Here is a 13,226-nt window from a genome sequence, read left to right on the forward strand (position 1 = left end):
GTGAAATGTGGCAAGCTAAACCGTCCATCACTTTTTTTGGCATGAATGTATTCATATTTTCTCTCCAGCATTATTTACCCAAAAAAAAAATTTCTTCTCTGGTCATCGTCTTCATCTACTTCTCTTTTTTTATTACTAGCATCTTCTCTTCTTCTTTCTAGCCACTTAAGATATATTTAACATGCTCTCATTTTCTCTTTCTTCTTCCCTCAAAATTAAAGATAGTCACTCAAGGTATATTTTACATTAATTTTATTGAGATTGACAAAAGACAATCCGATATTATTGAAAATGAATTTGAATTCATATGAATGACTCTTAAAGTTGGATTCAGGCACAATCCAACTTCTAATGAAGTAGAATTTCGAGACTATACAAGTGTTTTATTTAGTTTATGATTACTTTGTAGGCTTCTCCAAAACTAAAACTTTTCGTTTTTAGGTGAAATTTAATGTGTGTTTATGAAAAATTTAACAGACATGTTCCTTATTAAGGTTATTCATTTTATCCTAAACACTATTCAGCAATTACAAGATTAAAAGATTACAAAACTATTTAAAAAGTAAATTTTACTATGAGATGTAGTTTAAACAAAGAGAGAGATATATAAAACAGTTAGCAATTGATAAGGGGGAGAAAAAAAAAATTAAATGAATTAAAAGTCTTCCCTTATAATAAATCTTAATCATTCATTATCCAATAATCTAGTGGTCAAAAATTGTGCCTCCTCAACTTGCCCCTCTATACATACACACACACCATGGTGGCCTCAACAATTGTCTTCGACGGGCCTGTCCCAGTGGCTTCAAGATTTTATTTAACTACAAGGGATTCATATAAGAAGATATTGGAAAATTATTAAATTATTATTATTGTTGTTGCCGTTTATGTCTGTTTTGTAAGATGTCACGTATCTGAATGGTAGAGTCAACTTGATTATTCGAATATTATAGAATATTTTAATTTTGCTAGGTCAACTATGATAGGTATGACATAGGATATGATGATGAACATTTCAAAGAGGGAATTACAATCCAACCCAAAAACTTTCCTCATAGATTCTATATTTTCTCATGTAGGCGTTTGTTTGCAGAACCAAAAATAAAAGAAAATGAGAACGTGCAACAAAGTTATCAGAACAAAACCAATCTTGCTGAGAAACTGTTTTTGTTTCATCCTCAAAGACAAGCCATATTGTTTCTCATGCACAAAGCTAAGGAATATATTCTAATACATTTTTTGTTCAAGAAAGTAAAATCTTACAACAGATGAATCTGCATTTCTGTAATCTCATCACATCTTTTCGTATTAGTCTTATAAAAGATCCTCAGATCAAATCACTCAGCCTTGGCTGGAATATGGTTGCCACCGGTCGCAATTTTGTACAGATAGAACCCGGTCATGAGGGCACTGCAAGAAAACAGATGCTAGAGTTTAGCTATTAAACATCAAAATCAATGTTTAACCCGGGATTAAACTAAATAACATGCAGCTATTAAGAAATAATTGATGAAATAGCTAATTTAAAAGATTTCTAATAGCACCAATAAAGGTCTGATCTTTTAATATTTAAAGAAGCACATGCATGGAGTGGAATTGGTTATTTCATAATCACTGAAAAACTTTAATAAAGCAGCAGGGGTCAAACTTCTTTTCGGTCCTAACAAATGATTGGTAGTATAGCAGCATGAGTGCATTCAGAGAGCATGAACTTAAGATGCCACAAGCTCTCATAAAGTCCTTTTTGTCTAAAATCCTTTTTGCCAAGCACACGATACAAGAATCTACATATCCAAAATACAACTGCAGATATTGTATGGCTCACAGGAACATCAAAATTAACATCAATGTGAAGGTTGAGAAGTTAAACGAATGAATAAAAACTAATTTTCTTTCCAAGTTCCACTATGGCCAGTTAATGCTAAAGTAGCCTTCAGTTATGCAGTGTTTCGAATGGGTTAAAAGATACTGTCAATCCGTCATGTTATGTATAGTATTGCTCGCAACTAGAATATGGCAATCATCATTTAATGTATAACCAGGATTGGGAATATCCTCCGTATGAGAATTAAGAACAAAGAAGAAGCCAGACACATCTTCAATTTACCTGATCCCAGCAACAATACCAGCTGGCATAACCTTAGAGGTTTCCATATATCGCTGTGCCATGACCACAGTCAGTACAGCTGCGCAAACTGTATCAACAGCATAAAACTCAGCACGAAATCGAAATTCTTGCATTATTGCACCAAAAGAAGAAAGACAGCCAAAAAGAAAAAAATTGTGAAACAAAAAAATTAGCCAAAATATCAAATTTTCTGACCTCTAATGTTCAAAATTTCACTCATTTACTTATGAATCACTGAAATCTACTTTTACGCGCAAACTGTAACAACAGCATAAAACTCAGCACTAAATCAAAATTCTTACATTATTGCATCAAAAGAAAGAAAGACAACCCAAAAAAAAAGAAAAGAAACAAAAAATTAGTCAATATATCAAAATTTCTGACCTCTAATGTTCACAATTTCACTCATTTACTGATGAATCACTTAAATCTATTTTTATGTGCATACTTGACCTTAATCATAATTTTTCTCAAACCCATAGATTTCTCTTTTTCTTTTTTCAAAACACCAAGATGGTGGGGTTAAGCCGGACGACCACCTGTAATATAAATCAATCAATGAAAAACATAAAGCGGGGACATAAACTAAAACCTCCCAAGAGAAGCAAAAATATCACCATAGATTATAAAGGATCTCTTTTCAGTTTATATGGTTGAAAACATAGTCTTGATGCTAAGTTGCCAAGCATTCATTTGCTTGTTTCTCATCCAACTATTGGATTGCCAAATCAAGCAACAATTTTCCACAGGAAAAATTTTTTAACTCTCACACACACACATTAGTAAAGAACTTCAATAAAGATCAAAACTGAAAGACTCTCTAACAAAGTTACCACCCTGGATCTGCAGAAAGAAAGCTCAACGCAAAAAGAAGCTAAATAAAAAAAGTCAAAAAAGAAGACCAAAAAAAAAAAAAACGAAAGTTACCAGTCTCAATAACTATAGCAAAGTAAGAGTTTTTCTTCTTCTCAAAGGCTTTGAGGCTCAAGTAACCAGCCAAAACGAGGAGCAATCCAGTGCCAACACCCCCAGCTAAGGATGCTGTGCTCCCTTTCTTCGCAAACCCGACAATGCCTCCACCGATAAGGATCAGACCGTACGGGATCGTGAAGCAAAAGTCATGCATTTTCTCCAACTGGGTGTTTGTTTCTCGCGAAAATTGTGTCAGAAATGGAGAGTTTCTATGAAATCTGCTAATGGCGTGTGGCATTCTTTGGTCAATAGTGTGGTTGGCACGAATTATTTTGGGTTAAAATCGCAAGCAACCCCTCATATTGCAATTAATTATAATTGGACCCAATGTTTCAGAATTAACTCATAACTCGAGCTAAAGGAAACCCAAGCTATCTTCTTTTCACGTACGAGCAGCAGTCGCAAAACTTGACCTTCAAAATTATTTTCTTTTCACCCATGAGTAGCAGCCGCACACACCCATTTGCCTTTCACCCATGAGTTACAACTGCACACCCGTGAATTTTTCATGGCACTCGTGGTTATTTTTTATGGATTTATATTTTCATATTTAAATTTGAGAATATGTGTTGGATTGATATTAAAATTTTAATTTTTTATTTATATTTATTAAACTTAGAATTAAGTATGTTATGTGAAATTTTAGCATGTTCAATATAAATTTACATATTGAATATTTATAATTTTAAATATAAGAATCCGTAAAAAAATTTGTCAGGTACCATTATAGATTTTGTAATTGTTAAAACCCACAGTGAATGCGAGTGTGAGTTTAATAATTTAAATTTTGTACGAGTGCACGTTTGATAATAACAAATCTACTGCGGGCAATGTGCACTGCCATCCCTAGTCCCAATCCCATCGTTAACCGACTTCTCAACAGTTGACTTTGATTGCTTAGATAATAGGGATGGCAATGGGGAGGGGAGGGGAGGGGACCAATCTCCCCATACCCATCCCCGATGTTTTGCATATGTCCCCGTCCCCTCCCCGTCCCCGTCAAAATTGCTTGAGAGAATCCCCATCCCCTCCCCGAATAATAACAGGGGATCCCCGAGGGTCCCCGGTCCCCGAATAATTAATAGTTTAATACATTTTTTTATTTTCGATTTTAAATTAATCATATTAAAATAAACTCATACCGCTATTGTAAGCTCGTAACCAACTTTGACAGCACATTAAGGCCTCCAATGTGCTTGGATGAAGTTTGTTATGGTATGAGCTCACAACTCTACCACTAGTGTTAAAAGCTGATTCAGAAGCAACCGTTGTAATTGAAATTGCCAAAATATCTCTAGCAATTCGAGCTAATGTAGGATACCTATTAGCATTTGTCTTCCACCAACTCAAAATATTAAAATCTTCCATCCGAGATATAACTTTCTCATCCAAATATGAATCTAATTCATCTGCAACAACTGCACAATCTCCATTGTTTACATAATCATCAAAACCTGTCATCCATTTGGTTGCTTTCTTATAAGAATCCCCTGTAGATCTAGTAGAAGAACTACTACCAGTATAATTAAAGCAATAAACAGTTGGTGAAAACTTCAATTAATACTCTTCAACTAATTCCCGGCAAAGGGTGACCACTTTCCCAACATACAACTATTTTGATATTTATTATTTTTAACAATATTTATAATTTTGTTATTTATTTATTAGTAATTTTAAAAATAAAAATAAAATTAAAAATTAAAATGGGGAAATGGGTAGGGGATGGGGATTCTACCTCATCCCCGTCCCCTCCCCGAATAAAAAGTTGGGTAAAAAATTTTTCCCGTCCCCTCCCCAAAAAAAAAATTGGGTATAAAATTATCCTCGTACCCTCCCCGAATGGGGAAAATCCCCGAGGGTACCCATCCCCGTGGGGATTTTTGCCATCCCTATTAGATAATCTGATCTTTGTGTTTTGAATTTTTGACTAAGTGTTAAGAAGTAAAAATAGAGATGAAGTTTTTTTTTTTTAAGAAAATAAAAATGAAGTGAATTCCTAATTTGTTCCAATAAATAATTACATCTTATGTTTAAGTTATGAACTACGAACTTTATAATTTCTTAGATAAACATGTAGATTCTATTTATTTAAATAAAAAAGAAAGTGTTACAATGAATTGATGTTAGTCCACACTAAAATATTTTAATTTTCTATTGAGACAAATCTTAGAGACCTAAGTGTATTTTCATATTAATATTTTACATAAAGCTAAAAGTGGATATTATTTTTGTGGAATCGAAATGAATCAAACTGAAATTACTTCATTCGGTTCGGTAATGTGCGATCGGTTCATGCAATTTAATTTTGAAATAAAATAAAAAATCCTAATCGGCTAATATTTAAAAAAATAAATAAATGGTACCCTAATTCTCTAACTGCCCGCGCCCGGCGCCTCTCTCTCTCCCGCTCACTCTCACTCTCACTCTCACTCGCACGCTCTCACCGTCTCACTCTCTCAGTCCCACTGCCGTCACTTACGCACCATCCACCGCCGGCAATCGTGATTCAATTTTTTTTATCAGCTCGCGGCAGATCGTGATCGTGATTCACAGTCTCACTAGCTCGCGGCAGTGATCGCCATTCATCCACTTCGTCGCAGCCTCGTTCAACCGTTACCATCGCGCCGGCCGCCGGAGACTGTGAGTTGTTGACTTCGTTTTTTTTTTTATAATAGTTCATTAATTTTTTTCCTTAATTAAATTGTTTGAATTGTGATTCGTACTTTAATTTAATAGATAATAATTTAATTTTGCAGCAGCTTTTTTTTTTTCAAATTGTCTTGACTCTGCTTTCTTAATCCACCATTACTTCAAATGATCTGAGCTATTAGTGTATTTAGGGAAAAATTTCTGCAGCTGTTAGTGCATTTATGGTGCTGTACTGCTGTTCTTAGAATTGATATTACTTATGGATATTTTCCTTTTGGTAATTTCTGTGCTGTAAATTGAATTATGGAAGAATGCTTCTGCTTTTACAGATTTCAAATGAAAAAACTATGGTGCTGTTACAGGGTTCAAATGAATTGAATCAATCTACCTAGAGGCAACAAAAATTATAGTGCTGAAATGAATTAAAAAAATATAGCTTACACCTTAATGATTAAATCGATCTGGAAAAGCAATGTGATTACCCAAGTAATTTTTCTGAATATTTCTGAGATATATTTCCATTTTGTCAGGGATTGGTGATGGCTTGTCAAGCACTTAAATTGGAACCAACAAAGCAAGAGAAGGCTTGCTTGGCAACCTTTAAAAAGAGAAAGAACAGTTTGATGAAGAAGGCTTATGAGTTTACAACTCTGTGCGATGTTGAAGTATGCATCATCATCTATGGTCCAAAAGTCAAAGGCCACTCTTTGAAGCCAGAGACCTGGACCTCAAAGGAAGGTGAATTGACCAGTATTATCAGAAAGTACGAGAAGAAAATTAGTGCAGTTGATCATGGTCAACATAGAACATTATCCTTGTCTAAATTCGACGAAAGTAAGATGAGGCAAGTTGATGATGCAGCTACAAGGGCTTGCAAGAAAATTTGTGTAGGAGATTTTACTACATGGGATCAAGGTATGGACAGTTTATCAGAGGATCAACTGAAGATGATTCTCAGCACAATGGATGATAAGCTCAAAGATGTGGACAGGAAACTAAACATGATCAAAAGAGATCAGAACGTTGTGAATAAGGCCACATCAAGAAAGTTAGAGCATGACCATTCAAATGATGCAAAATCACTTGTCAATTTGCAGCCTGCTTATCAGGTTAGTCAAAAGCTACCATCTGATTCAAGTTTCATGGAGATTCAATGCGGCGGGGGATCTGGTAGTATGATTCCATTCACCCCACTTCAAGGACAAATAAATTGGAATTCCTCACTGACCATGTCTCCCACGTCGTCAGGCATTTATGATGGCAGTGCTGCCCAAGCAAAGAAATCGAATGATATTCTCAAAGATCAATCCAGCCAAGAAGAATGAAAAGGCCTCTTCACAGGTGGGGTTTCTCAAACAATAGGACAGCTTTAGAGATTGGACAATGTTAAAAAGTTACTTTTACTACTATTCTTTTGATTTCAGTTAGGGGCTGTTCAGTGATTTTTTAGTTTTACCCAGTTTCTGAATTTATGACTTCCATTATAGATTTATGATACATCTATAGAGTAGTATATTCATGAATACATTCCACCACTCTGTCTCACATCCGTATTGAAAATGACATTGTGATAAATTTGTTAGCCGTTCTCATATCAGTTTCACATTGCCAACAAAATTACAAAGCAACGATAGTACATAAGTGACAAAATGCAAAAATCATACTCTAATAATCAATTGCAAACCTTCTTTGAGAATCTGAAATAGTAGTTTTAGACTTGTTAGCATCCAAACCAATACCATAGCCAAGTCCTCGCCCGTTCCCGAACCCGAAACTGACGTTGCAACTCATGCCAGCTCCAAAAACCAGCTCAAGACAGCCACCATATCCGATTCCTCCAGCCACGCCAAAACTGTTTTTCATCATCAAAGACGAGCAATATTTTTTCTCTTCCACAATCACTAAGGTATATATACTAATACATTTTTTTCAAGTAAAGTCTTACAACAGAAGAATCTGCATTTTCTGTAATCTAAAACATATCTTTTGGTAGTAGTCTTATAAAAGATCCTCAGATCAAATCACTCAGCCTTGGTTGGAATCTGGTTGCCACCAGTTGCAATTTTGTACAGATAAAACCCGGTCATAAGGGCACTGCAAGATAACAGATTGCTAGAGTTGAGCTCTTAAACATCAAAATCAATGTTTAACCAGGTGTAAACAAAATAACTATGCAGCTGTTAAGAAATAATTAACGAAGCAGCTAATTTAAAAGTTTCTAATAGCACCAGTAAAGGTCTGATTTTTCAATATTTAAAGAAGCACGTGCACGGAGTGGAATTAGATTATGAAATAATCACCAAGAAATTTAATAAATCAGCAGGGGTCAAACTTATTTTCGGCACTAACAAATGATTGGTAGTATAGCAGCATGAGTGCATTCAGAGAGCATGAACTGAAGATGCCACAAGCTGTCATAACAGAACAAGTATACAAAATGATAAAAGATTTTTCTAAGATCCCTTTTGCCAAGCACCCGATACAAGAATCTACATATCCAAAATGAGTAATGATATAGCCACAAACTCTTGTACAAATTTATTTTGTATAAACTGATGTGGCATGATAAAATTGGTTAAATTAAATATCTCTTGGCCCACATGATTTATTTTCATTATTTTGTATTTTCATTCAACCAATGAATTAATGTCACATCAGTTTGTACAAAATAAGTTTGTACAAGAGTTTGTGGCAGTATCATCACTTATCCAAAATACAACTGCAGATATTGTATGGCTAAGTGGAACATCAAAAATAATATCAATGTGAAGGAAGAGGCAGGAAAGAGGTTGAGAGTTTAAAAGAATGAATAACTAATTTTTTTCAAAAGTTCCACTGAATAACAACTAATTTTTTTCGAAAGTTCCACCTATGCAATTTTTCATGTTATGCATAATATTGCTTGCAATTAGAGAATGGCAATCATAATCAGGATTGGGAATATCCTGTGTATGAGAAGTAAGAACAAAGAAGCCAGATGCATCTTCCATTTACCTGATCCCAGCAACTATACCAGCTGGCATAATCTTAGAGGTTTCCATATATCGCTGTGCCATGACCGCAGTCAGTACAGCTGCACAAACTGTATCAACAGCATAAAACTCAGGACCAAATCGAAACTCTTGCATTATTGCATCAAAAGAAAGAAAGACAACCAAAAAAAATTAGTCACTATATCAAATTTTCCGACCTCTAATGTTCACAATTTCACTCATTTACTTATAAATCACTTAAATCTACTCCAATGTGCATGCTTGACCTTAATCATAACTTTTCTCAAATCCATAGATTATGAAGGATCTCTTTTCAGTTTATGTGGTTGAAAACATAGTCTTGATGCTAAGTTGCTAAGCAGTCATTAGCTTGTTTCTCATCCAACTATTGAATTGTCAAATCAAGCAACAATTTTCCACAGGAAAAAAAATTTTAACCTTCACAACCACACACATTAGCAAAGAACTTCAATAAGATCAAAACTGAGCAACTCTCTAACGAAGTTACTACCCTGGATCTGCAGAAAGAAAGCTTAACGCAAAAAGAAGCTAAATCAAAAAAGTCAAAAAAGAAAACCCAAAAAAAAAAAAACAAAAATTACCAGTCTCGATAACTATAGCAAAGTAAGAGTTTTTCTTCTTCTCAAAGGCTTTGAGGCTCAAGTAACCAGCCGACACGAGGAGCAATCCAGTGCCAACACCCCCAGCTAAGGATGCTGTGCTCCCTTTCTTAGCAAACCCAACAATGCCTCCTCCGATAAGGATCAGACCGTACGGGATCGTGAAGCAAAAGTCGTGCATTTTCTCCAACTGGGTGGTTGTTTCTTGGGAAAGTTTTGTGTCAGAAATGGAAAGTTTCTATGAAATCTGCCAATGGCGTGTGGCATTCTTTGGTCAAAAGTGGGATCCCCCTAAGTTACGTAACTTACCATTAACCTCAAAAGTGTGGTTGGCACGAATACTTTTGGGTTAAAATCACCAACCCCTTATTTTACAATTAATTATAATTGGCCCCAATGTTTCAGAGCTAGTCATCCCGATCCCAATGTTAACTGTCTCGTTAATTATGGTAAAGACAGTTTACTTGACTACTTGGATAATCTGATCTTTGTATTTTGATTAAGAAGCAAAAACAGAAATGAACTTTCTTTTTCCGGTTCAAAGAGAAAATAGAAATAACGTAAATTTCTGATTTAAATTACACCATCTCAAAGCTTGCTCAAATAAATAGTTAGACTTATCAATAGGCCTTTGGTCCAGCGGTAAAGTTTTGTTCTCACAGTTAAGCATAATTGTAAGGTTAGAGATTCGAATTCCCATAAACTTAAACTCCCTCGATAAAACATTATGCATAATTGTGTGGAGTTATTTACAAGTCGTTCTCTTTTTGTGAAATGTGAGTAGAGTAGAAATATCTCTAATTTGTGAGAGTTATTTGTTTGGGCAAGTATTCTATAGCATTTAATATAATATTGTAAGTCACAGTTATATGTCTGATTATAAATATCAATATAATGTCTAGTATTTAATATAATATTGTAAGTCTCGATTATATGTCTGATTGTAAATATCAATATAGTATCTGATGTAATAGCAGTGGTAAATATCTAATGTAATTCAATAATTTAATGTGTAATCAGTATTAAAAAATAAATAAATAAATAAATAGTTAGACTTCATGTTTCAGTTATAAACAGATCTATGAAGTCTCTAGAATTTTATAAATGCTAGAATTTTATAAATGAACATGTAAATTCTATTTATTTAATAAAAAAAGTTTTATAATCCATTGATCTTAAACTTCTATTTATTTTAAAAAAGTTTTAGTGAATATTACAATACTTTAATTTTGGTATGTATTTTAATATATTGATGTCTTTGTCTTCGTCCAAATATATGAAAATCATGTTTAAATATTTAGTTGTCTATTTTTAGAAGAGCTGGAATCTAATTATTTATTGAAACTAATCTCTTAAAGGCCCAAGTGTCTTTTTCTTGTTAATATTTTACATGAGGTTTAGATACTTTTAAATATTTTACATGAGGTTTAGATACTTTTAACATTTTGCATACGATGTATTTAATAGCTTAATCAAGAAAAATAATAGAATCTATCAGTTACTAGCGTATAGCCACAAAATTTAAAATTTGTAGCAAAATCTTGAAAAAAAACTTAGATTAAAAATTAAAAATTAAAAATAGCCCCACTGGACCTTAGAAATAGCACATGAAATACAAATTGTTTAATGCTTGTTTTAAATTGGTCGAAATAAAAACATTTTGTATTACGACGACATCGTTTTGGCAGTAACAGTCAGTTTTTTTTTCTTTTTTACTGCAGTAACAGTCAGTTGAACAAATAGAAATGACAGCATTTCAAGCAGCTAGGGTTTTTCTTCACTGATGCAAATAAATCCAAAATTCCAAATTCTATTTACTAGAAAATAAAACCCAGAAATTCAGTCAATGCGATGATTAATTTACTCAAATGTTGGTCCATTTTGGAACCCGTATCCGATTACCGAAAATCCTCAATTGCCGCAACCACCAAAGACTCAACTTTGCAAAAACCCTAAAAATGGCAGCGACTGATGCCAAATCTAAACGATCCATTTGCCCGTCTTGTTCCAAACCGACCCGTCTCTGCCTGTGCAACCGGATTCAGGATCCGGGCCTCGAAAATTCAGTGAGTGTCACCATCCTTCAGCACAGTTTAGAGAGAAACCACCCTCTTAATTCTACTAGAATTGCGAAACTAGGGCTCAAGAATGTCACTGTAGCCACCGTCTTCGATGTTAATTTTGAGGCACGGTTTGATATTAGGTTGACTGAATCGTGTCAGGAGTCAGTTGATGATGGTTTTGGATTGAAGGGAGAAAATGTGATTGGTTTAAAGTGTAAGAAATTTAAGAAGGGCTTCGGAGAGGAAGATAGCAGTTTGATTGATGTCAATAAAGATTGTTGTTTGGGGAATGATATGAGTGGCACGTTAGATGCTAATAGTTATTTGAAAGGTTCAAATGTTGTGAACGATTTTGATGGCTTAGTTTCAGTGCAAGAAACTGAGGGCAATGGTGAAAACGGTACATTCGCCTCAGAGACTCATTGTTGCAGCCTGTTTAGGAAATATTATTTAGGTCATAAAGCAATCTCTTACGGAGGATATGGTGATCCAACTATAGCTGTGACCATTAGCAAATATGGTGTTATTAGTGGTCTTGTCTGCAATTGGGTGCTAACTGATTGCCAAAAGCCAAATTTTGATCAGATTGTAGGCTCTCAGGTGGCTTTGGATGCTTTGGAAAAAGGATTTGTTGTAAAAAAGATGGGAAAGCGAGAGTTGGATGGAAACTTGGAATCTGAAGAGTATGAAGAGTACAAACTCGAGGTTTCTCCAGGGTCAGTGCTTTTATTCCCCAGTGAGAATGCTGTTGGTGTTGATGACCTTAAAGCCATGAATTTTGAAGTGAAGAATTTGATTGTTTTGGATGGAACTTGGTCCAAGGCAAAGCGAATGTACAAAGAGAATCCTTGGTTGAAGCTTTTGCCACATCTGAAGTTAGATTTGGATAAGATGAGCTTGTATAGTGAAGTGAGGCATCAGCCGAAGGCTGGATATTTGTCCACCATTGAAAGCACCGTGTATACGCTTATGGCATTGGGAGACAATACTGAGAGGTTGAACAATCTCTTAGATGTTTTTGAGTCCATGGTTGGAGATCAAAGGCGATGTAAAGATGAGAGGTTGAGCAAAGTCTCCCATTGTGAGACTTATAACTAAATTTTGCCAACTCTGCGAATACAGTTTTGAAACTCTGCTGCATCCTGCAACCACTGAATCCTAAACTGAAATCCCTAGCATCAACATTCTAGTTAGCTCCTCTAATTCAAGTTAGATGGACATTTGTTTTTAGCAGATCACTCTTCTTTGATTGAAGGGGATTCTCTTGTAAAGCAATATTCTTATTTTGTATAGCTTACTGATATTGGTTGATTTTATTTACCCTATACTTGACGACTGAAATTCTTCATTTTATGTCTTCATTTCAACATCCATTTCTGCAACATTTGCTTGATTTTGATACATTGGTTTCATCTTGTATAAAATGTAAAGAAAGAAATCAGTTTTGTGCACATTGATGGAAATATAGAAAAGTACGAAGGGATCAACTGAAATTAGAGGTGTTTAGAATATGATTTGATCTGCTTAATCCGTCTGATCTGTAAAAATTTGATTTGAAAAAATTTGATCCGTAAATTAGATTGGATATGGATTTACTTCTTTAAATATATAAAAATCTGCGAATTCGAAAAAAATAAAAATATTTATTAATAAAAAATGAAACATGTAAATGTGGAATTACTATTTACTAGTAAATATGTTAAAATCTAGTTACATTAACACCATATTATATATCTTATCCAACAATAATATAAAATAAAAATAATTAAATAATTGAATAATTAAATAAACAAATATAGCT

The 13,226-nt window shown here is 34.2% G+C and overlaps 4 protein-coding genes across 4 annotated transcripts; 2 read left to right on the forward strand and 2 right to left on the reverse strand.

Moving 5' to 3' along the window:
• Positions 1-1,047: 1,047 nt before the first annotated feature.
• On the reverse strand, positions 1,048-3,443 carry LOC18054452 (protein FATTY ACID EXPORT 6). The gene is made up of 3 exons (XM_006452222.2): positions 3,056-3,443; positions 2,108-2,195; positions 1,048-1,410 (listed from the first exon to the last, which is right to left on the reverse strand). The coding sequence occupies exons 1-3, from the start codon at positions 3,336-3,338 to the stop codon at positions 1,338-1,340; spliced, it is 444 nt and encodes a 147-aa protein (XP_006452285.2). The 5' UTR covers positions 3,339-3,443; the 3' UTR covers positions 1,048-1,337.
• A 1,999-nt stretch (positions 3,444-5,442) lies between these two features.
• Positions 5,443-7,274, forward strand: LOC18054453 (agamous-like MADS-box protein AGL82). The gene is made up of 2 exons (XM_006452224.2): positions 5,443-5,740; positions 6,280-7,274. The coding sequence occupies exon 2, from the start codon at positions 6,289-6,291 to the stop codon at positions 7,072-7,074; it is 786 nt and encodes a 261-aa protein (XP_006452287.1). The 5' UTR covers positions 5,443-5,740; positions 6,280-6,288; the 3' UTR covers positions 7,075-7,274.
• Positions 7,275-7,300: 26 nt separating this feature from the next.
• LOC18054454 (protein FATTY ACID EXPORT 6) lies at positions 7,301-9,682 on the reverse strand. The gene is made up of 3 exons (XM_006452226.2): positions 9,345-9,682; positions 8,744-8,831; positions 7,301-7,843 (listed from the first exon to the last, which is right to left on the reverse strand). Exons 1-3 carry the CDS (start codon positions 9,541-9,543, stop codon positions 7,771-7,773), a joined length of 360 nt encoding a protein of 119 aa, XP_006452289.1. The 5' UTR covers positions 9,544-9,682; the 3' UTR covers positions 7,301-7,770.
• A 1,482-nt stretch (positions 9,683-11,164) lies between these two features.
• Positions 11,165-12,780, forward strand: LOC18054455. Its single transcript, XM_006452227.2, has one exon. It carries the CDS (start codon positions 11,231-11,233, stop codon positions 12,521-12,523), a length of 1,293 nt encoding a protein of 430 aa, XP_006452290.1. The 5' UTR covers positions 11,165-11,230; the 3' UTR covers positions 12,524-12,780.
• The last annotated feature ends 446 nt before the right edge of the window (positions 12,781-13,226 follow it).

The sequence above is a fragment of the Citrus clementina genome, unplaced genomic scaffold (assembly GCF_000493195.1).
Source record: "Citrus clementina cultivar Clemenules unplaced genomic scaffold, Citrus_clementina_v1.0 scaffold_1, whole genome shotgun sequence".
Classification (NCBI taxonomy): domain Eukaryota; kingdom Viridiplantae; phylum Streptophyta; class Magnoliopsida; order Sapindales; family Rutaceae; genus Citrus; species Citrus x clementina.